The sequence below is a fragment of the Watersipora subatra genome, chromosome 10 (genome assembly GCF_963576615.1).
Source record: "Watersipora subatra chromosome 10, tzWatSuba1.1, whole genome shotgun sequence".
Taxonomy (NCBI): Eukaryota; Metazoa; Bryozoa; class Gymnolaemata; order Cheilostomatida; family Watersiporidae; genus Watersipora; species Watersipora subatra.
The window spans coordinates 14,983,403-15,008,976 of record NC_088717.1 but is presented as its reverse complement, the minus strand read 5'-3'; the positions used below and the strand labels follow the sequence as shown (position 1 = coordinate 15,008,976).

At 35.4% G+C, this 25,574-nt stretch overlaps 1 protein-coding gene across 1 annotated transcript; it reads right to left on the bottom strand.

Moving 5' to 3' along the window:
- Nucleotides 1-1,536: 1,536 nt before the first annotated feature.
- Nucleotides 1,537-24,626, bottom strand: LOC137405877 (uncharacterized). Its single transcript, XM_068092314.1, has 18 exons — nt 24,480-24,626; nt 20,838-20,899; nt 19,598-19,688; nt 18,970-19,049; nt 16,745-17,323; nt 15,993-16,027; nt 15,599-15,641; nt 15,034-15,113; nt 14,112-14,228; nt 13,453-13,616; nt 12,894-13,014; nt 11,506-11,740; nt 7,807-7,886; nt 6,295-6,426; nt 5,598-5,744; nt 5,378-5,516; nt 5,131-5,229; nt 1,537-2,650 (listed from the first exon to the last, which is right to left on the bottom strand). Exons 3-18 carry the CDS (start codon nt 19,681-19,683, stop codon nt 2,430-2,432), a joined length of 2,358 nt encoding a protein of 785 aa, XP_067948415.1. The 5' UTR covers nt 19,684-19,688; nt 20,838-20,899; nt 24,480-24,626; the 3' UTR covers nt 1,537-2,429.
- Between the last annotated feature and the right edge of the window lie 948 nt (nt 24,627-25,574).

Sequence of the window (25,574 nt, the reverse complement as noted above, 5' to 3'; positions counted from 1 at the left end):
TGCTCCAGGAAGACTGTCTGCATTGTCAGCAGATGGCACACATTTACGCCGAGTCGACCGAAATTGGGCAAAGGCTAGCAACAATACCCAGCGCACCCTGCAATTGTCTCTACCACCGCTAACTCGAGTGAAAAGTGAATTGTCAGCCGAACAGATCTTGCAAGAAAAAAGGAGATTGCTGAACCTCAGAAGGTTGCAATGGGGTGTTGGGATGTGGACGGGTGTTTCACCATATTTAGTTGATCAAACTATGCCTAAGGAGCATTTCAAGCTTCCTTACATTCAACAAGCCCAAACTGATAACATTTGACTTTATAATTATAACATATATAGGTGTTTTCTTATCTGTATGTAAACATAGTGAGTCGAAAATAGGTCAAAGGTGATCAAGTTATGTTATGGTTTAATATCAAGTTTAATAAACTCATTGTATTTGTTGCCAAGATCAGCTCTCGTTCACATGAAGTCCTGAAAGTATCAGCGTCTTTTGATCAGTTTCACACAGCCCAATTATTATCTGACTATCGTCATATCTCTTATGCATTAGCTTTTGTTAAACCTAGTTGCAAATGTGAAACCCTGTCATCGGCTGTGAGCTGCGAATTCCACACAACAGCTATTATATAGTATACTAGCCAAATGCTTGGCATTGCACGAGTATTAAAAAACAGCTTGTAGACAGAGGTAAGGAATGTAGTTGCCTGCCACTTGCCATTAGCATGGCATATTGCCAATGCCCAATTTGAGTAAGCTACTAACCGTATTGCTAAACTTACTAATAAGAGTCGTGAGAGCAAGCACAAGTGACGTTGCGTAATGCAAAGTACTATGCGTATTTTAACCAAGATAACGACTTATATCGCCTAATGATTCCATCGCATCTCATGGAGCTTAACAGGTTAGGTTATCGCCTGGTGAATGGGAGTTTCTGAGATCAAACCCAGTACGAAGCGAATCTTTCATTCCTAGATTTCAATAGCTATAGCTAGACAGGCCGGACGACAGAGATTTATATATAGATTCTACACAATTACACTCTTACAAATCAAACTATTCAGTAAAAGCATTCTCAAAACTCTTGGAGAAAGGAAGGTAGAAAAGCAAGAATTTGTGGGTAGCTGCATCAATCATATCAAATGCAAGATCATATTTTATGTTAACTCAATTCTACCAGGCACAGCAGCACTGTATCGATATTTTTCTATCTTTTGTGATTGTTTTTGATGTTTGAGATTACCTGACTGCTAGAATGTTTCAAGATTAAAATCAATACAACTCCGCTCATGGTTAAGATGCACAGATTCAAATGAGTGCGATTATGTCATGTCATTTATCGTTGCGCTTCGTGGGCTGACAGAATAGAGATGCGTAAAGCTGCAACTTGAACAAAAAGCTGATATCAATAATAAAAGAGACAGGCAACCACACAACTAGTGACATCATTTCGGCAGATATTAATTTTGAGCATTTCAATTGCTATAAAGTTTTGTTGACTTTAATCTTAAAACATGCTCGCAGTCAGATCAGCTCAAACATCAAAACAATCGCAAATGATAGAAAATATACCGTCACTTTCTGATAAAACCTATTATAATTTGTTCGCCTTTAAGGATATTTTAACAGTAATGATGAGGCAAGGAAAAAGCTACATGGAAATCTAGCTTGAATTCATACCTAAGTGAATGCAGTTTAAAAATGTTTATCAAAATATTTCTTCAATTTTTATAGTTTTCAACCTTCAATAAAGTATCAGTATTTTAGAAATCAAAGGTGACAAATAACTTGCTTAGTTCAGGCTGTGATGTTGAAGTGGCTTTGCTAAACCTATCATGGGTCAAACTATAATTATACATGGGATATCGTTTTCTTTAAAAATAACTTGTGCTAAACCATAAACAAAACCAAAATAAATCTGTAAGATAACATGCATTAATATACTATGCATGTTTGTGATACCTCAATAAATACGGAAATGTACTTAACAATTGAAAACCTGTGAGCCAATAGGAGCAACTAGCAACAGTATTTACAGTGATAGGATAGTGACACATCCTCATATGGCGCTGCAATGTGGTCATGGAAACAGCCGTATCGCTCAGATTCTGTCGTGATTCAGTGTCGCTGATTGGAAGCAATACACTCGTGCGATTCGCCATCTTTGTGATATCTTTGAACCATGGAAACGGCGTCGCATTTGTACGCTCGGATAGGTCTTGCTTTCCTGTTGCGCAACGCTCTACTATAGAACCCAATGGAAGCGTGATCTGTTTGTCTGCCCAGCGTAGAAGCACTGGTACACTCAGGTGTCGCTACACTACGGGCTATATAGAGACTTAGTGATAGTCAGGGTTACCTTCTGTACTTGACTGTATTTATATATCTCCCACTATATTGTCTCACTGAGCACCAGTTTTAGTTACTAGTAGCTACTAGCTCACTCCGTCACTCAGAGCCAACTTATAGGAGTTAAGAGAACTGACTGATGATGTCAATAAACGCTTGTTGAAGAAGTTCTTTATGGAAGTTCTTTTTTCAGCAATCTGGTGAAGAATTCTGTAGATAATCTCTACTTCCTCTACGTTGTTAACCAACTTTGGCCGATTTAGCTTTGTTAACCTGATTGCGTTCATGCAGTCGAACACTCGAGACTCTGAAACATGAATTGATCTGAATAAAATAGCTTAAACAAGTCTTCCGAGTGTGCTGAGACTCAGAAACACATACTTAACATCGACCCTTAACATCGACCCATAACATCGACCCTAACTTTGGAGCTCAGGCTTTCACTATGTTTCCATGGAGCTTTTAACCCGCAAGTTAGCGCCATTTGCAAGATGGAAACGGCAAAATACCACAGGTTAACCAAGTTTTGTTACTTGCTAATTTTTACTGGATGTTTCATGCTTGAGAAATATGCAAACAGGGCTCATGAATGAAGCTATTCCATTTTAAACATTTTCCACGTTTCAGTTGTTCCTCTGTCAGCTTGAGCAGTTCCACTTAGTTCAACTCAACAGATAACTTCAAAGTAGTACTTATACTGTTAAATAACACCCCAAACTCTGTTCACTGTGTCGAGAAAGCGTGCCGCTAAGCGAGACAGGAGCTAGGACATCTGGTGTAGAAATTCTTACCGTTTTTAACAAAGCGCTAGCATTAATCTGCAACATACGAATGTCCTCAACATGCACGCAATTGTAAATTCACAGTTCCTAAATGGAAACATCGCGCTAAAGAAGCTTGACTAAGGTAGCTAAAAGTGTCAATACAAAAAGCAAAAATAAGTTGATGAAACATCCTTTGATTCTTTCAATAGACCTTAAGAATCATTTAAATTAAATCTTACCATTATTTGTCTTTTTAAAACTTGTGGCTACATGTGGCTGTTTCTCATAAGTAATATAATTGCATGACATTATTATAAGCTATTTAAAGATATTTATATATTTATAAATATTCATAAAATATAATAATATATATTATGTATGATTTTATATATTATTATAATATATTATGATATATTATATGTAATTATATATAATATGTATATTATCATAAGCTATTTATATATATTTCTATATTTATAAATATTTATATAATATAATAATATATATTATATATAATATAGTATGTATAATATTATATATTATTATAACATATTATATAATATACAATTATATATAATATGTACATTATATATATATTTGTATAATATATAAAAAATATATAATATAAACATATATATACTATATATATAAAAATATAATATAATAATATAAATATTTATTTATATTTCTCATGAGTAATAGAATTGCATGAAATTATCATAAGCTATTTATAGATATTTATATAATTTTCCCTAGAACGAACTTGAAAGAAGTAAAAATAATTAAAGAGTTTCCAAAAATATGCCTCCATTAGGACAATGAGATAGAAATGCAAAAAAAACTATTAATAAAGTAAATATTACCATATAGTTGAATTATTATTTACGAATACCCCAACATACAAATTTTCCAATATACAATGTAAAGTAGAAAGAGTATTAACAGTAAATATTTGCCACCAAACTTTAAGTAAATTTCAACATATGGCATTTGAAGTTGCATTAAACGTTACAATTTAATCAGTAAAGGCAAATGTCTGGATAAAAACTTTACTGTCTGTGGCCACGCTAGGAGCATTGGCAAAAAGGATTGCGACGCGCAGGAGTCGAACTTGGGGCATCAGATTCAAAAGCAAGCGTTCTACCACAACACCACCCAGGCAGCTCATAGGATAATTCACGGTATACTGATTACTCATGACAATCTCTCATGGTGCACAAAACTGGCAAGTGTACTAGCTGTAACAAAATGTAAAAAAAATTAAAAAAAAGAAAGAATACACGCACATAAGCTAAGCTAGATTAAACTTTATCTAGTCTAATTTAGAGTAAGTTACAGAGTAAGTTACACTGCGAGTCTCTATCACCACCTTGACCTCTGAACCTAGGCATCCCTGAGTCTACACATCCATTTGCGCACATTTAAGAGAAAGTAAAAAAACAAGTCTTTCTATTGTTTTCTAGTAGTAATCCTTGCAGTTTAAAGTGCCGTGAGAGATTCTCAGGTGTAATAACTATACGTACAATTATTCTGCAAATCGAGAGGGTAGTTGATTGGGTCAGTTGTTAGAGTGTTGAGAGACTGTGTGAAAAAGTTATGAGTTTGAACCTCATCCGACGGAATTTTTTTTCGAATCTCCAATCCTGACTTCTGACAGACAAACAGACGGACGGACATACGAACAGACACGGTTTTTATTATAGGCAAAATTACTTTAAAAATGTTAACATTTATTTTGGTTTGTTATAAAGTTTTATATAATAAATTTGTGTTAATTCTATAAGTAACTATTTAAACATGTAGAAAGAAGGCCTCATAAGTGTTTGGGTACTACAAGTTACAGTGTATTCTTATAAGACTACTCGATCCAATATATGATGGTTTTAACACACGAAGCAATTTTCGGAATGAATTAACTTCATATGCAGATTTTATAAAGATTGCTGCCAAGGTCATACCTGAGGTAATAATGGTGTAAACAAATAATCAATCAGAAGGCTTAGTTAGTTAGCAATCTGCATACCTGATGATCCTATCTGGTCGAAGATAGACCATACGCTGAACAGTATTCCACATTTGCTGGCTCCGTCACTTGAAACCACGCATAGTTTTGTTTCTTTGCCTACAGTTTGTAGGGTATGAGATATGAACACATTAGAGCCATCAGCGAAGTCTACACCCTTGACTAACTACCATGAATAACCAAGAAAGTAAAGTATTTTATGATTAGTTGGTACACTCATAGAGATCCAACAAATGATGCAACTTACCATGTCTCCTATGCTGCTGCCATTCATCAAAGAGCAGTTTAAATATTCCCGTAATAAATGGATCATCGGATGACTTTGTTAAGGCCGGCCATTTTGGTATGTAGTGGATCTTGCAGGTATGACTTATGCTAAAGCCGACCTATCAGAGATGTTGAAGGATAGGTATTGACCAAACCTTTAAAATACGCAGAACAGGTCTGACTAAAAAGACCATACTCACATTTTGTTCTGTTACTTTAAAGTGCGTTGTGTGGAATACTTCACTTTGTGTGAGGTGATCAGCAATGGCCTTAACTGTGTACCGCCCAAAACTTGCATATTTTTTTTCACGTCCTCGCTGTGGCCAAAACACAGGATATCTCTTTTGCTAAAACGATATAAAGAGATGGTTTATATCATTATTGTATATCGTTATCGTTATATCATTATTATATATATTATATATAGTTGTATATACGATATAAAGAAATAGTCTATATAGTTATCAAATAGTATTTACTTTTTTCTGGTTATGTAAACATCCCTTTTTGTCAAAATATCATCTTCTGACTATCAATTAATAAACAGAAAAGTTTCATCAACACTGAGCATGGAAACTTTGTCATGTCTGAGAGGATAACTCTAAATCAGGAGCATGAAGTTTTGATGGATGGTTCTACATTGTACAATACTGTAACTATCACAATATCTAATCATTCAGGTTTATTTGAAATACTTAATATGCATGGTTTGTTATGGGCAGGTGTAGAAAATACTAACAAACAGAACATTTGTTACAGGCAGGTGTACAAAATCCTAACAAACAGAACATTAACCGAATGATGCCTACAACAATCTCTGTGTGCAACTGCTGCAGTAAACTACAACATGATGCAGTCATACCGGATGTATCACTTTTAGATCTGTAACACACTTACCTTTAGAGGCCCGGAAGGTGCCACTATTATAATTGTCGGTATTTCATAGAGGTATACAAGTCTCCAGAAAGAGGGTATAGTCCGGAACTGTGGCCATTCAGTGACGATATACTCATACCCGCTGTGGTAACCCTGTAGATATCAAGTACATTCTGTGTTATGCTATCCATGACAGGCAGCTTACAAAGATGCTCTTAAACTATCAGGGTGGCACAGAGAAACTGCTGGACTGGTCAATAATAAGGAAACTAATTATCAATAAATGTTTTGTTAAATACGTGCATGCCCAAAGCTTCAGATAGTATAAACAAGTCTACTACTGATCATGTACATGTATATAAAAATTAAAAAATAAAAGAATACAATAAGTATAAGTAAATATATATAAACATAAATAATCAAATTTCCAAATATTATTACATTATATTAAATTATAATATTATATCAAACTATTCTTATAAATGTATAAATTTTAAAATTTTTAGGTATAAATATTATTATATTAAAAAAATTATAATATCAGATTATATTAAATATTATAAATATGTATAAAAATAAATAAATCATAAACATGTATAAAAAATAAATATAAACATTCAAAGTTCCAAATATTAGTACATTATATTAAATAACAGTATTATATCAAACTATACTTATAGATACATAAATTTTAAAATTTTAGATATATAAATATTAGCATATGAAATTATAATATCACATTATATTAAATCATATTTTAATTTATAAGTGTATAAATATTTCAATTTATAACTATTTGAATATATATAAATAAAATATAGGTAATAAAATATAATAATGAAATTTTTATCACCCAAGTACAAATATCTAATAAAGTCTGACTTTGTTATATTATATCTGATGAAATCAAAATCTTTTTGTTCTAGTCGAATTTTCGATTTATATTAATTACAATCAATAATTGGTTAGAAATGCAGAATAATACTTTCCTTTCTAGCACTATGTAAAATTACTTTTAATTATTTAAGTGTACATATTTTAAATATAAACAAATGATTACCTAAATGCTTTAATGCTACTTTCTGTTGTAAAATAAACACTCGACCACGCAACCCAAGTATCTGAACAAGGTCATATTGGATCTCTACTTGCATTAGCTGGTGTATTTGGAATTCATCAAAACATCTCATTTGATTAATTGAATCAAGACATCTCTACCATAAATTATTCCAAATTTAGTGTATTGCTACATAAAAAAGTATAGTACACTCTAATTACATGATTATTATATAATTTATGACTCTGATAGCTTAATCAATACAGCAGAAAAGGGAGGGGTGTTGTTTTAGAAAATGATTGTTCCTTTTTGATAGCCAATTCGCCAGTTTTTGAAAAAGTGACATATAAGAACCCAAGTAGACAGTTGATTTTAAGTCAAAACTGTTTAATGTTGATAAACTATTGATTTGATCTAAATAATTTCAGCCCACCAACAAAACTATTGGTAAGCTGCGTGCACATGATAGAGAGTACCTTGATGAAGGAGGCGTTTAAATAGTCACACTCAGCTGGAGACACTGTTGGACCTCCCAGGTAGGGCTTCTCTGAGTCCACTAACAACATAAATATATGCATATCTCAAAGTCTGTTGCTCGGTCTTTTCAGCTATAGCTATTAAAATTTCGAAATGAAAGATAAGCATCGTGGGGGATTTGATCCCGAAACCTACCGTTCACCAGGCGATAGACTAGGTAACCAATTAAGCTACACCAGATGCAATGGATTCATTAGACAATATGAGCCATTATCTTGGTTAAAATATGCATAGCACTCTGTGTCACGCAATTTCATCAAAGCATGCTCTCACGGCTCTCATTAGTAAGTCTAGTAATACGGATAGTAGCACGCTCAAATTAGTTTCTGACAATGTGCCAGGCTAATGGCAAGTGGCAAGCAACTACATTACCTGCCACTGTTTATAAGCTGTTTTTAAGACCCATGCAATGCTGGGCATTCGACTAGTATTTATATACATATATATAGATATATACATATATACATATATATAGATATATACATATATACATATATATATATATATATATATGTATATATATATATATATATATATATGTATATGTATATACATGTATATATATATACATCTGGGAGAAAGAGACTACTCATAACACCACTGCAACTTGGCTGAAGAGGCTTAAAGAGAGCCACCAACAAATTGTGGCTCAGCAAGGACTCACCATCAGCGAAGTGGACGTCAAGTGCAGAGTGCAGCATATGAAAAAGTGGGCAGCACCTGGCCATGACATGATTCAAGCCTTCTGGTTGAAGAAATTGACATCACTTCCCACTAAAATGGCTAAGCAGATCGAATGCCTAATAGAAGAAGGCGACCATCCGGAATGGCTGACCAAAGGACGAACTGTACTTCTGCTAAAAGATCCAAAGCAGGGGCCGATTCCCAAGAACTATCGACCAATAACGTGCTTGCCCATCACCTGGAAACTGCTCTCAGGAATAGTTGCAGACAAACTGGAAGAGCACATGAGTCACTATATGACCAGTGTTCAGAAAAGAATTGGCGCAACACCCGAAGAGCCAAACATCAGTTACTGGTGGATCGAATGGTCTCTCAAGACAGCAAGAGAAGGCATACCAATTTTGCCATGGCTTGGATCGACTACAAAAAGGCCTATGACTCAATTCCCCATAGTTGGATACTTGAGTGCCTCAGTACGTACAATGTTCACCCTGCTCTCGCGGCGTTCATCAAGATGTCAATGACCAAATGGAAGACGGAACTGAAAGCTAATGACAAAAAGCTGGCGAGTGTAAAAATTAAGCGAGGCATCTATCAAAGGGGCTCCTTATCACCGCTGCACTTCTGCATATGCCTAAACCCTCTAAGCAATATGCTGGAGAAGACTCAATATGGGTACCAGTTTAAGAGTGGCACCAAGATAAACCACTTCTTCTACATGGATGACATCAAGCTGTACGCTAACAAAGAAAGGGAGATTGATTCGCTAATACACCTTACTCAGGTATACAGTAAGGACATCGGAATGGTCTTCGGTACTGAGAATTGTGGAAGGTTAATTCTTAAGAAAGACCATTCTATGCTCACAGATGGCCTAAAAATGCCAAATGGTACCATCAAAGATATAAAAAAAGGGTACAAGTACTTGGGGATTATGCAAAGCAACATCAACCACGAAGCCGTGGTACGTCACAAAGCCATTACCGAATACAAGAAACGCCTTTGGCAGGTTTTACGGAGCCAGCTTAATGCCAGGAATCAAGTCATGGCAATAAATACTTACGTATTGCCAGTAATAAGATATCCAGCAGGCATAATAAAATGGACTGAGGAAGCCATCAAGGAAACAGATCTAGCAACTCGTAAACTGCTGACCATGCATAGAGCACTCCACCCAAAATCTGATACTACTAGATTGTATCTCGATAGGGAAGATGGCGGTAGGAGAGCCAAAAGTGTACAGCAGAGAGTGAAAGAGGAAAAACAAAGCATCAAAGCCTATGCAGCCTCCATGGCCACTTCAGATAAGTTGCTAGCTGAATTTCAATCGGCTGCTCTGGCAATGGAGCTTCACCCTGATGATGAGAAAATTCACTGGCACATGAAACCTCTTCATGGTGCTTACCACCAACAAGTATCTAAGGTTGGCGATCTTCACCAGACATATATGTAGCTAAACAAAAGAAACCTAACGGCCAATACAGAGTTGCTACACATGGCAGCCCAAGAGCAAGTGCTCCCAACAAAGCAACTCCAAACAAAAATCTATCACACTAGAGATGATCCTAGATGCAAACTGTGCAAAGATGCCCCGGAGACCATCCAACACATCATCAGTGGATGCAAGCAGCTAGCAGGAAACGCATACACTGAGCGGCATAATCATGTCGCAGGTGTTGTGTATAGAAGTCTATGTGATGAATATGGCCTTAATAAACCACAACACTGGTGGGAAGCTCCTGGTAAGGTCAATGAAAATGACCACGCTAAGATTCTCTGGGGCTTCTACATCCGGACTGACAAGCATGTCCTAGCAAACCAACCAGATATAGTGGTGGTGGACAAGGAGAACAAGAGAGCTGCTATAATAGATATAGCAGTACCCAATGACTGCAATATAGCCAGCAAAGAAAAAGAGAAGGTAGAGAAATATCTCCCTCTTGGAGAAGAGATTGAAAAATGCTGGGATGTAAGAACAACTGTAATTCCAGTAGTCATTGGGCACTGGGCACAATAACACCGGCGCATAAAATTTGGCTTGCCCAGATACCCACAGCAATCAACTCAGGTGAGTTGCAAAAAAGTGCACTATTGGGAACAGCTAAGATCTTGAGGCGAGTGCTCAAACTCCCAGGTCTCTGGTAGGAGACCCGAGTTAGAGCAGAAAGTACCACCCATACGAGTTAATCGGGGTGAGGAAACAATTTTTTTTTATATGAGTAAAAGCGTAAGATCCGAGCAGAGTGCTCAATGATAAAATCAGAGCAAGTTAAAAGTGTTTTATCTGAAGTTATAGTCTGTTTTATTGATTATATATATATATATTTATATACTAGCCGAAGGCCTGACGTTGCCTGACGGGTACTAAAAAACAGTGGCAGGTAATATAGTTGCCATTGGCTAATTTGAGTAAGCTAGTATCTGTTTGCTAAACTTAGTAATACTAATCTAAGAGTGCAAGCTTTAGTGACGTTACGCATAACGCAGAGTCGCTATGTCTATTTTAACCCACATAATGACTCATATCGCTAATTTATCCGTTGTGTCCCATGTAGCTTAATGGTTGAGCTTGTCACCTTATGAGCGGGAGGCTCTGTGATCAAATCTTCGATACGATGATCGATATGAATGCTTCATTGCTAAATCTTAAGCGCTGTAGCTGGACAGAGACCAGACGACAATGACAGATGATGACAAACATTGAGATTTATATATATAATTACAGTTTAGGTACATCCAGTTTATGCTAGCACTTTATTTTATTAATTGAGTAATGGGAATATTGATTATAGAATGTCTGTCCGAATGGAAGCTGTCAATCAGCTGTTTTTAGGAACATTCTGAAAAGCTTCAGTTGATAATACTGATGATATGATATTAGAAGAGAAATTTAAACGGCAAACTACATGTTAATTGTTCTACTAAGTTTGTATAAATATCAGATCACAACTTACATGGGAGAATTGTGCACTTCCTGTTTTGGAAGCGGTTGCAATCTTGCACGGCTGCAACGCATTGTGACATATTCATATCTGGTACAAGCTCCTTCAGTGTTTGCAACACCGACTCACAAAACTCGATGGATATGGATTCGAGAGGGTGTCTTTCCATAAGCGTATCGAGGGTGATATTTTGTAACTGTAGCTTGCTACAGAGTGCCAGTGAATGCAGCACCCACTTGCGGTCCCGCTGAAATCAAACATCTTTTGTACCATATAACTCATTTGTCTCACTCGCATGTTTGAGTAATCAATAGTCTTAGTTTGTGACAGAGTTAAAGTTACCACTTATCTACAAATGCAACTACAACTGCAATTACAACTTATCTACATTTTAGTCCCTGAAAGATTTACCAAATACTTCGGTGTATGAATGCTCTTACATCACTCAACTAGACTGTGTAAAAGTGCAAGCATAAAATCTATATATCTGTATATATAAATCTCAACGTTTGTTTGTCTGTCATTCATCTGTCCAGTTATAACGATAAAGTTTAGCAACAAAAATCACCATCATAGTGGATTTGAACTCACGACATTCAAATAACAAGTTTCCTTACAAGCGCGCTTTACCACTGAGCTACGCTGTTCTTATCATTCCTATCGCTCTTACCATATACTGTATATACTTTTCACGATTGCACACACTATATTAATAATAAAAAGTGCACATGCAAAATGCGCACTTTTTATTATTAATTAATATTACCCTTTGCGTTTGTTATTTTTTTAATTAATTTTAAAAGCTAATTTTTTTACCATTACCTATTTTTTAACTTGAAATTTTCAAATGTGCCATTTTAATTGCAAATGTGTCGTTACACTCATCTTTTCGGTTGCAGTAAATCTGTAAAAGCTAAATGCATTTCATGTGGCCGATTGTATTATCTAGAGTAGAAATTGCCTCTACATTCTCTCTCCAATCGGCCAGGCAAAGTATCAGACAAAGAAAGTCTGATCTCATTTTTACGTTTGTACCAGTATCAAGAGGAACCGGTATCATCCATCAAAATCTTGAATATAACGAGCTTCTGCTGCAACAGTAACCTTTTAATACACACACTTACATGTACTCATTGTTTATTTTTTTCTCTTAGTTCATTCAAACTGCACAAAAATAATTTTTTTATGGTATGAAGTTTAAAAGTTAAATTAGTAAATTTTGTGTATATTAAATAAAAATAAGTTTTTTGTGCAAATACTTTTATTATCCGAGCAACGTCGGGTATTTATATAGTCTTTTTATATCACTAGACTGAGTGATACTAAACGCATAGAAGGATCAAAGGATCCTACATCGCTCTATTAAAGTGAAACGTTTTAGAAGTGTAAATAGACCTTACATCATTGATCTCCAGAGAGTTCATCTGTTTTAGCCTTTTTACGATTTCTGCAGGCATTGTGATGTCGTCCATAGATTCTAAGCACTCTAGCATGATGATAGTGGATACATATATAGATTCACTGTAACAAATCAAGACAACCATATGGAAATCTGAAAGGTTTCATAGTAAAAGTTAATACAGTCCAGGAAATTTCCATAGTTCAAAGTTAATACTGACTTAGAAAGTTCCATAGTTCAGATTTAATACTGACCTAGAAAGTTTCATAGCTCAAAATTAATACTGACCTAGAAAGTTTCATAGTTAAAAGTTAATACTAATCAAAAAAGTTTCATAGTTCAGAATTAATACTGACCTAAAAGGTTTTATAGCTCAAAGTTAATACTGACCTAGAAAATTCTATAGTAACAAGTTAATACAGACCTAGAAGGTTTTCAAGCTCAAAGTTAATACTGACCTAGAAAGTTCCATAGTTCAGAATTAATACTGACCTAGAAAGTTCCATAATTCAAAATTAATACTGGCCTAGAAAATTCTATAGTAACAAGTTAATACTGACCTAGAGTGTATAATTATTTTAAGCTTTTCATTTGGTTTCTTTTCAGAGAGAGTAGTAAGTTTATCATGCAGTATTTGTAGGCTTGCATAGTCAATGTCTTTATAAGGGCCCCACTGTGGTACGGTGCACCTCTCCATACACACACTACTTCCTTTGACCTCATGCTGTCATCAATAAGATTAACATAAGCAAATACTTACTATAAATTAATCTGCAACTGTAATATGCAGACATAACTGGTTAACAACTGAACAGAAAGATTTGTAAGGCTTAATTAATTCAAGTTAAATAATTGTAATTTAATTAAGCAGTGTTAATTTTTAATTAATTTCTATTTAAGTGCTTAATTAAAAATAAAGCAACTAATTTTTCAAAACAATTAATTCACAAGAATATTTTCTGAGTTGAGCATTAATAGGCCTACTGTCATATCACTAATTTTGTTATACAGACATCAAAAGGAATTTAGATAAGAAGTTGCCCTACTTTAGTTATAATGCTTACATTAAAGCTTATTGCTTTAATTTTTATTAGGAAGTTGCCCTCTCTTGGCTGTTGTATGCAGACCTAATGCAATTTATAGCAAGAAGTTGTCCTATCTTTTTGTTAGGAACAAGTTATGTAACAATGACTCATAGCAATCAGCAGAACAGATTTACTTGTATGGTGACGTTGGCAGACTCCATGAGACAGATACGCTCGACTACATTGTCCTTAACTGAATAACTATCAGACAGTGTGCTGTAGAGGTCAGGGGGAGGAGGAAACTTCAGAAGCTACAAAACATGATAAAACCAATTGTATTACCAATAGGTCAGAGGCCAACTGAATCAAAACTCAAAAAGGCCCTGTTAAACAGGTTTGTCATCAGAGTTCCATTTAAGAGACATTTGACTTGAAAATTGCGTCTTTTATTTACATCACTCGTCTTACAAATGAATTCACTAATTTTTACTAGTTAAGAAGGTAAGGGCCAGACTCACCCACTAAATACTTAAGTAAATCAGCTCATTATATAGTCTGAGGAACAGTATAAGTTAGAATGACGATAGGTGAAGTCTTATAGGGTAAAGTATTGAGCAGGTAAGTATTTTGCTACCATTAGGTTGATAGCCTAACCCAAACCTAACTCAAAGTTATTTTAACCCAAACCAACATAAGTTTAGGTTAAAATAACTTTAGGCATTAACTATATATAATAACTTTATAGAATAACTCTACGGTATATAATAAGTCTATAGAATAACTCTATATAATAACTCTATATAACAACTCTACAGTATATAATAAGTCTATAGAATAACTTTATATAATAACTCTATATAACTACTCTATATAATAACTCTATGTAATAACTCTATATAATAACTCTATATAATAACTCTATATAATAACTCTATATAATAACTCTATATAATAACTCTATATAATAACTCTATAGAATAACTCTATAGAATAACTCTATATAACAGCTCTATATAACAACTCTATATAATAAATCTATGTAATAACTCTATAGAATAACTCAATATATTAACTATATAGAATAACTCTATGTAATAACTCTATGTAATGTCTCACCTTATAGTCTGAGCAGGTTTCGAAAGAGATGATGAGCTCGGGATGAAAATGGCTAACTAGGTCACACCCCAGTTCTTTTTCTAAAAACAATATATACCAAAACTTATAAAGATTTCAGGCTACCTAGAGTACTGTATACTCTAATATGCTGTACAATGGCTTCATGTATTTATATCATTGCTCATCATTAAATATTCTGAGCATTCTACTAACCATCACTGCTGTATATACCCACCATCACTACTGTATATACCCACCATCACTACTGTATATACTCACCGTCACTACTGTATATACCCACCGTCACTACTGTATATACCCACCGTCACTACTGTATATACCCACCGTCACTACTGTATATACCCACCATCACTACTGTATATACCCACCATTACTACTGTATATACCCACCATCACTACTGTATATACCCACCATCACTACTGTATATACCCACCATCACTGCTGTATATACCCACCGTCACTACTGTATATACCCATCGTAACTACTGTATATACCCACCGTCACTACTGTATATACCCATCGTAACTACTGTATATACCCACCGTCACTACTGTACAAGTAGACAGCTCTCTCCCCAACAAACATCTACAATAAATTTATTATATTTGTTAATATCAATATTTAATCATTTAGAAGTTGCACCTTCAACTTTATTTGCACAACTCTCGCTCACAATTCGTGGCCCATAGTATTTGAGAAAGAGTGTTTTAGATCTCTGTTTAAATCTTTTCTAAAAAATCATACTTTCTGATAGGCTGCATTCGAAACTTGCTACTTTTACTAAAAATAAGACTCATCTTTAATGAGTGAGAAAATGTTTTTCACAAACTGAATTTAATTTTTAGTTACAGCAACGCTTTTGGTAAAATAGAGCAGAAACATTGATTTATTACTCACATAAACTATTCAATCGTGGCAAGAAAAGATACAACGTACCTGAAATACCTCTTTCATCACAGAATCTTTCGAAACTACAAACAATGAGTTTGAAAATTAACATTAAATACTCATTTGATGTAAGTTTGAGAAGAGTGTAATTGGATTGATGGGTGGAGAATTCAAACTTGTAGATTTCCACATGCTTGGGGATGTACAGCACAAGCTTATTTGCATCTGTGAACATACACGCATGTACATTTATGTTCATATAAGTGTCTCCTAGCATGTACGCATATATGTACAAAAATGTGCGCACATACATGCATGGGTGTACAAGTGTGTGCATATGCATGAATAGGTGTACGAGAGCATACATGTCCACATATGCCATAAGCTGAATACTGCCATCCTATTGGCTATGGCTGAATACTGGCATCCTATTGACTATGGCTGAATACTGGCATCCTATTGGCTATGGCTGATTACTGCCATCCTATTGGCTATAACTGAGTACTGCCATTCTATTGGCTATAGCTGAGTACTGCCTTCCTACTGGCTATGGCTGAGTACTGGCATCCCATTGGCTATAGCTGAATACTGCCATCCTATTGGTTATAGCTGAGTACTGCCTTCCCATTGGCTATAACTGAGTACTGCCCAATTGACCATTGTTCAAGTACATTCAAATATCGCAATTGTCAGAAGGCGCTTGCTGTAGCAGTTACAAACTAAAATAAAATTTTCATATTCTACAATCTGCAAAGTCTTCTGCACCAATTCGCACCATTAGATCAAAGTCGTGTACTTACCCTGAGACACAAAAGATACACAGGCCTTTTCCTTCACTTTTGTGGATCCATTATCTGTTACAACTATTCGCTCTGTTAAAACACCGCTAGGTTGCTCTTCACTTGTGCTCACTCTTGTTTCTGCCAGTTTACACTCTTGATTAGTTTCCCTTGCAACAGAAGTAACGTCATTATCTTTAAGTGGGCTATCAGTGCAATCTGATGCATCACTTTTTAGTAGACCGCAATTGATGCGTTTCTTTTCTGCTTCTACTGCAATTTCCGGTTCGCCGTTCACGCCAATTTTTTGTTCACCGTTCATGTCAATATTTTGTTCGCCGTTCACACCAACTTCCTGTTCGTCGTTCATGCCAATTTTCTGTTCGCCGTTTACACCAATTTTCTGTTCGCTGTTGACGCCTAAGTCAGTATCCTCAAGCAGTTTGCACAACTCAGCCTCAGAGCTTTCCTTAACCGTGTTGGCAGCAGGACTAATGCTGTCTGGTGCATCTGCTTTCTCACAGTCCTCCTCTTTATAGATTACAAAATAATGTTTTTCCTTCCAGCTTCGATCAACTCTTCTTCTTCTCCATTTAGGTTCTACGATAAACAACAGAGCTCATTAGATATTGTATAAAAACAGTCTTAACAGATATGTTGTACCGGCTTGAGCTTTGTTCAAATTTATATGATGTTAACACTGAAATATACAGTAAAGGGAATTTCACAATATTGTGCTTTTGTCAAATTTGTTAACTTAATAACTCTTTATTTAAATTGTTGAGTATTACTAACCTAGTAACTTTTTAAATGCTAACTCAACTTAAAAAGGACCGACACAGTATTTGCCATGCGTGCAAAATCAAGTTTACCTACACAATCTAGCGAAAGCCTAGCTATGAACACTCCTATACATAAGACACTCCTATACATACATGAGACACTCCTATACATGAAATATTCCTATACATGAAATATTCTTATACATGAGACACTCCTATATATGAGACACCCCCCCCCCCCCCCTATACAAGGGACACTCCGATACATGAGACACTCCTATACATAAGACACTCCTATACATACATGAGACACTCCTATACATGAAATATTCCTATACATGAAATATTCGCATACATGAGACACTCCTATATATGAGACACCCCTATACATGAGACACTCCTATACATGAAACACTCCTATACATGAGACACCCCTATACATGAGACACTCCTATATATGAGACACCCCTATACATGAGACACTCCTATACATAAAACACTCCTATACATGAGACACCCCTATACATGAGACACTCCTATATATGAGACATCCCTATACATGAGACACTCCTATATATGAGACACCCCTATACATGAGACACTCCTATACATGAGACACTCCTATACATGAGACACTCCTATACATGAGACACCCCTATACATGGGACACTCCCTATAATATATGAGACACTCCTATACATGGGACACCCCTATGCATGAGACACTCCTATATATGAGACATCCCTATACATGAGACACTCCTATATATGAGACACCCCTATACATGAGACACTCCTATACATGAGACACTCCTATACATGAGACACTCCTATACATGAGACACCCCTATACATGGGACACTCCCTATAATATATGAGACACTCCTATACATGAGACACTCCTATACATGAGACAGTCCTATATATGAGACACCCCCTATACATGGGACACTCCTATATATGAGACACTCCTATACATGAGACACTCCTATACATAAGACACTCCTATATATGAGACACTCCTATATATGAGACACTCCTATACATGAAACACTCCTATGCATATCTTGCTATGAGAATAAACAAATTTATTGCCAATCTATGCTCATTTACTAAGAGCTTCTTTAGAAATTTGTAAACATTTTGATTCAAATAAACCTAGCCAATCAAGGCAATGGTGCAATCTTGAACATCCAATCATGATATTTGAATAAAATAAGCCTAGCGAATCAAGGCAAGGGTGCAATCTTGAATATCCAATCGTCGTAAAACAGAAATGACTGAGAATTTAAGAATAAGGTAATCGAATAGACCATGAAAAATGCTGCCAAGTAACCATAGTAACCCAAATATGGCCTCTTTAAGAACAAAAATGTTTTGTGCAATTTTTAAGATATTCGCACACATATCACGCTCTCAGACAAGCATGCGGGCATAAATAAGTGGAGGATTAGCACATATCTACCTTTTTTTTCTTCCACAAATTGTCCAATACCAAATTTTTTCTTTATCCAACGGAGAATAGGATCGAATCTACCTCTACGGCTTCAAAATAAATAGTACATTGTAAAGTAGCAAACACTTAGCAAACATGTACAGAAAATGCACTTTTAATCAAATTATGGTAGGGTATTCAGTGTTTCTTGATAAAATGCCTTCTTATGAGAGAGGAGGTGAAACGAGCGTGTTCAGACAGCATGAAGCTCATATGACAGTGTGTTTTTAGGTAGTGGAGGGAGAAGTTAAAAAACTTAATAAGAGACATACAATGTACTTACTATGAGACAAATAATGAACTTACTTTGAGACATACAATGTACTTACTATGAGACAAATAATGAACTTACTTTGAGACATACAATGCACTTATTAGGAAACATACAATGTATTCACTGTGTAACATACAATGTACTTTTTATGTGACATACAATGCACTTACAATACGACATATAATAATACACTCACTAGGAAACATACAATGCACTCACTACGTGACATATAACATGCTCACTATGTGACATATAATGTACTTACAATGCAAGATATACTATGCAACTACATACCACTTACTATAGGACATGAAATCTACTCACTATGCGTTTGCACAGATTATGATGAGGAGAATGAGAGCGAGTGTACAGTAAGCAAAAATCTTGGCCGCTGCCATAGCATCCATCATCCAACCTGTAAAATATATCTTATTTCTGTTCAGACTATAACTACCGGTTGGCTTTCAATATTTATTGCTGTAATTTAAATAGTAAATGTTTTTTAAACTTTAAACTGTTTAGTAAACTTTAAATAAGTTTTTAAAACTAAAAACTGTTGGCAGAAGTAAGGTTAATTTTTGGTTAAGAAATTTAATTAATCTTGCTAAATATGGTAACTCAGCATTTTTAGTATTGACTTGACATGTTTGGACAGTTTCTTTGACTTTGCGTGCTCTAAAGGTATTGATGGTCACCTTTTGTTTGTGTTAAACAGAATCCAAACCTTAAAGCTAATAACTTTTTTTTAAAGTCGAAGTAAACATTGTCTAATGATTTTAAGATATACGTGTTAACCAAAGTTACAAATAAAATGAGTAAATTTATGTTACATTAAAACTGAATGGTGTCAGCGCCGAAAACTATAAATTTCAATTCTGCATCAAAATACTGCCTTTAGACGTAAATAATATATATAATTATAGTATATATAATTACTGCCAATAAATATATATATATGTATATATATATATATACATAAAGAAAAGCGTAAGATTCGAGCAGAGTGCTCAATGATAAAATCAGAGCAAGTTAAAATCAATAAAACAGACTATAACTTTAGATAAAACACTTGATTACTATTAGTTTCATGCTTGGTAAGAGCAATCTTCAGATAAAGTTTTGGTTCATTAAACAAACGTACTGAACTCGTCAGCGCCTGCAGACATGCTAACAAGTTTCTACTGTCCAATTTTAAAACCTAATGCTTCTATGAATCCATAATCTTCCAGCTATGAAGTTTTAGTAATTTTAATAGTTCTAGCAAAATTTAAGTAACCAAAACTGGTGCTAACATTTCATCTAAAGATTGCTCTTACCAAGTATGAAACTAATAGTAATAAAGTGTTTTATCTAAAGTTATAGTCTGTTTTATTGATTTTATATATATATATATATATATATATATATATATATATATATATATATATATATATATATATATATATATATTTATTGGCAGTAATTATATATACTTATACTTATATACTTATATATATATTTATATATTAGTTAATGAATTAAACACTTGAATTTATTTAACAACAAATTAAAAAATCATACATACCTGTTATAAAACTTTAATCCTCTTTAATATTTGATCTTCAAAATAATTTCATCTACTGCTGGCTAAAATGAAATATAACTAATATTAATTGTATTAATATCTCTCTAATTAATTATTCTAGCATCATTCTAAGCACTAATAGCCAGCTGAACCCCAAGTTGTGTGTGAACAGCAACAATTGTTTACATATATAAACCTTGGTGTTTGTCTGTTTGTCTTTTGGTCAAACCTTGTGTCCAGTTATAGCAATTAAGTTTTAGTAATGAAAAATCCACACGGTACTAGATTTAATCTAATGACCTCTAGGTCTAGAGACGGCTAACTTAACCATTAAGCTACACAGAATACAAGGGATTTTTTGGGCAAATAGTCATTACTTGGGTTAAGATACTCACTTGCTTAGGGTTAATAACTAGCACTGTTGACTGTTACGCGTAACGATTGTTAAGCTGACTCAAAGCGTGGGTTTAGTTTTAGTAAAGATTTTAGTAAAGATCTGCCTTTCAGACAAGTTACTCAAAGTCATTAGGTAATTATTCTATTACACATGCAATACCGGGCATTTACCTAGTCTTTACTATAATAAGAGTTGTGTCCTTCTGTCCGTCTGTTAGAAGTCACGCTAAAAGAGCTAGAAAAAAAGATTGTCAACTGGAAATGAAACTCAGATATTCCGTTTTGCAACTAAATGCGCTACCAATTTCACCACCTTTCCATGTATAAGAATAAGTACGCACATAGTTATTACACATGCCGCTCTCATGTCTAGTACATGTCTAGTCTAGCTTACTAGTACAAATAATAATATGAATGTAATTCCATATGCAAAAAGCCCTTTTTCTTTGGTCAGCTAATATCATGAAAAAGTTCCTACAGCAGGAGGCAGACGACAGAAAAACCACAGCCTAAGAGTTGTGGTCTAGCCTATACTAACAATAACAATAATCTAATAAGGCAGTACAATTTTTCACGAAGTTAATCTTACGATTTAAACGCAGTGGTGCGAATCAAACAGGTCATAAAAGGTTTTAGATAGGTCAACTAGTTTAAGGTAATTAATTTGATTGAGAAATCCCAACTAAACGTTTCAGCGTTTCAGCGCATCTGTCTCAGTGCACAAATCCTAACTATCATGATGGTAGTAACTAGCTGGGATGTTGTCAACATCTGCAGGTGCCCTTAAATTTTGATAGTGTTTGTCCCAAAGCCATAATAATACACGCAATAACAGTTAGAGGAATTTACAGCAAATACTTTCTCGACCACAATGATTAAACATAGGCCTATATAGTGATTATAAACACTAGTGCCCTGGAAGTCTCCGTGAATGATTTCCAAGTGCGCCAAAGAAGCGCAGTGAATAGCTACATGCTCAATCTTTACTATAATAAGAGCCGTGTCCGCCTGTCTGAAACCACGCTAAGAGCATTGGGAAAAATGATTGCACCGGACAGGTATTGAACCCACATGTTCAGACTCCCAGCCAAGAGGGCTACCATCTATACCACTCTTATCAACTTTCCACCTTTATAAAAAATTGTACAAAAAGTTGTTACACATGACAATCTCTCACCGCCCATGGGACTGCCAGCGTATTAGTAATTGATGAATCAACGAAAGTAAGGAATGACTGGTGCAGGTGGTTGCATACGGGATGGGTATGTCTACTGTTGCCGGTTTAAATCCTGTGCGAAGCAATATTTTTTCAAAGTTCCTCACCGTAGCTTCTAACAGATGGACGGAGACAGCTTTTATTATAGTAATGATTTGGTCTACTCTGTTTATAGTGTGGGCTGCGACTGAAAAGTGATAAACAACCAAACTACTCAATGCTCTAAACTAGCAGTAGTATTGACTCAAGTTTAACAAAATCAGTTAGGTTTGTGTTTGACACCATCTCTAGACCAATAGTTTATTGAAAGAAACCCATACGCAGCCTTTCTCATGGGACATGTGCACTAGCTGACTTGAGGCTAAGGGACAGTTATGGGACACTTTGCACCACATTCGATCTCAGAGGATTTCAACTAAAATTTGATTTGGTGCTTTCAGTAGGATTTTAAGTGATTACTAGTTCACTTAGTATAAGTGAACTAGTAAAATTTATTAGCAAAAGTAAAATGTATTTCTAAATTTGCAGTAAGGCCAGCGATTCCCAGGATATTTATCATTTTTAATCAGACAACCATCAAGGGAAATGTAAGAGACTAGTTTCCAGCAATCACTAGGAGTTCTAAAACTAAACATTTTTAGCGACCTGAAGGAAGGTGTGGCCCATATCCATGTGAAGTTTGGAAGAAATCTGCAAAAAAATGTGAAAATGCATAACGTTTACGTGGATACACACACACACACACACACACACACACGCACTCACGCACGCACACACGAACACGCACGCACGCACAGCATACCCCAAGTAATTGTATGGCTGCGCATCATCTTTCTGGAGAGTTCTAAACTTACAAATATAACAGTCTCTGGTGCATTTAACCCAAATTTAATTTGAATATTTCTATTGGTTATTACAGCCTTTTTGGTCTCAAGTGCCTGATGCAAAAATACAGGTTAGCTCCAATTCCCTAAAAAACTAGTTATCCATGCAAGTGACACAGAAGTTAATTATTAATATGACCTAAATGTGTGGTGCTTCCACATATTTGCAACATCAAGGAAATTGTGGATTTCATGTACATGTGTGCAGACATTATACTGAAACACTTGATTGTATGGTTGTGTTGCTGAAACTAGAAAGCAGGTGTTACCTAGTGGTCTAGGAAGCCCGGCTTGCAAACAACAGATTGGGGCTCAAATCCCAAAAAGACCACTGATGGTGACAGGAATGACATTCAGCCTTGCATCGCTCTTCGCAACTGGGCATGTCTCCAGTCATCGAGGTTTCTGTGTCACTGGACTCAGACACGTCCAGCCCAGATCATAGAGCCATTATTTGTACAACAATTCTATTAAAACACGCTGCACAGCCTCTGCTTGCAGACAACTAAATCGACATAGGTACTTTATCTTTGAGTGACTGCCCACCACATGTACGCAGTTTCAGGTTTGTATGTCTGTATGTGTAAAAGTGGCTGGTTGGGTCCTGAAACTGAACCTGCATCCTAATGTATGTATAAAGTTATGTATACATTATGTATGCAGTTTCAGGTCCCTATCAGCCACTTTTACACATACTAATATACTATTTTGGTTCATGTTCATCAACGGTTACGTCTTGCTAAAAACAGTCTCTCTGATAGATATGCAGTCACATTCAGCGTGGTGCGATTTGGTTTTCAGACAATATAATTATAGACATTTTCAGATCATGTTTCAAAGCTACATGAATATAAAATACAGCTTTGCTGTCATTTTGGCTGGCTCGTTTTTACCTCTAGGAATCCTGAGAAGAGGTCTTCGACAGTGAGTCACTCTTTTGCCATAGTAGTATAAGCAGATTGCCCTAGGTTCCTGAGCCAAAAAATCTATTTCTACGTTATGATATCTTTGGAGAATGAAAGACTGGCACAAGCATCATTTTAAATGAAGTGGAAAAGATTTCTGTCACTAAAATCTTTTGCAATCAAAAGTTCTTGCCTGCTTATTGTTTACCAAGAGCAAACTTGGAAAAATCAGTATACTCACCAGTAATACTGAGAAAAGATCTGTTCCAGCAATTACATTCCATAAATGATCTGCTAGACCAGTGATGGTGTTTCCCGTTGCCTCTTCAAGGTGAGTAAAGCTGGTACAAATAATAGACAGATGGAAGGAGATATTGGTAGGTGTAACACGCCTGCCTGCACACTACCAGCTGAATATCTCGCTAGTATAGTTCTCAGTGAACGCACGCAATTAATTCGGTTTAACAAAACAGTAAATCATGACTGGTGACAGCTTGAGCCCATCCATCAGCGAGTAGCGGTGAGACAACTTCTTAGACTTTTATCTCACATTCTCATCTAACACATGCATACACCACATTCTGTGCACATATGACCGAGTATTTACAATTCAATTAAACAATACAATAATAGTCTACAGAGCTGGGCATCATATGTCACTCAATTCAGCTCATTCTTTGAGTTTAACCGATTCAATGACGGATCGTGTCATCTAAACCTTTAACCTTGTTACAGCGCGTTTAGTTGACGCAGATAGAAATGAATAGAAATGGATGCGCCCACAATGACTAATATGAATGCCATGTGAGACATTTATTTGGTTACAAAACGAATAGCACTCCTAATTAGCATAGATAGAGTAACATCTTGAACTGTGTACAACACAGGCTGAAGGTCACTGCATAAATGCAACATACTGTAATTCCAGTCTGACTATTATTAATCCTATGGCTGGTTATAAAGGCATCTATCTGGTCCCAACATGTCAGCATGAATAGATTAACCCACTATTCTAAAGCATGTATGGCGAAAGATTGGTAGTGGTTAGCATACTGATCTACCAAGTTGATGATCATGAGTTCAAATCCAGCAGGATGCAATCTTTTTTTCTTAACATCTAACCATGGCTTTGGACAGATAGACACAACCCTTATTACAGTAAAGGCTAGTTCCCTGGTGGTTAGCGGTGCCATGAGAGCTCGTCAGGACTAATAACTATACGCGCAATCATTTTACCAGGGAGAGATTGATGAGCGCAGTTGTTGGAGTGTTATCCCACGACCAAACACGAGCAAAGCGATTGTTTGGGAGATTTATGATAAATGCATATGTGCAC

What these genes read in the sequence shown, in the direction of transcription:
- LOC137405877 (XM_068092314.1), bottom strand. Translation starts at nt 19,683, where the DNA reads ATGATGGATGCTATGGCAGCGGCCAAGATTTTTGCTTACTGTACACTC. An exon ending in GCAGCAGCATAGGAGACATG is followed by an intron (nt 5,230 to 5,377) that starts GTAAGTTGCATC and finishes TACAAACTGTAG; the next exon opens with GCAAAGAAACAAAACTATGC. An exon ending in CGACCAGATAGGATCATCAG is followed by an intron (nt 2,651 to 5,130) that starts GTATGCAGATTG and finishes TTCATGTTTCAG; the next exon opens with AGTCTCGAGTGTTCGACTGC.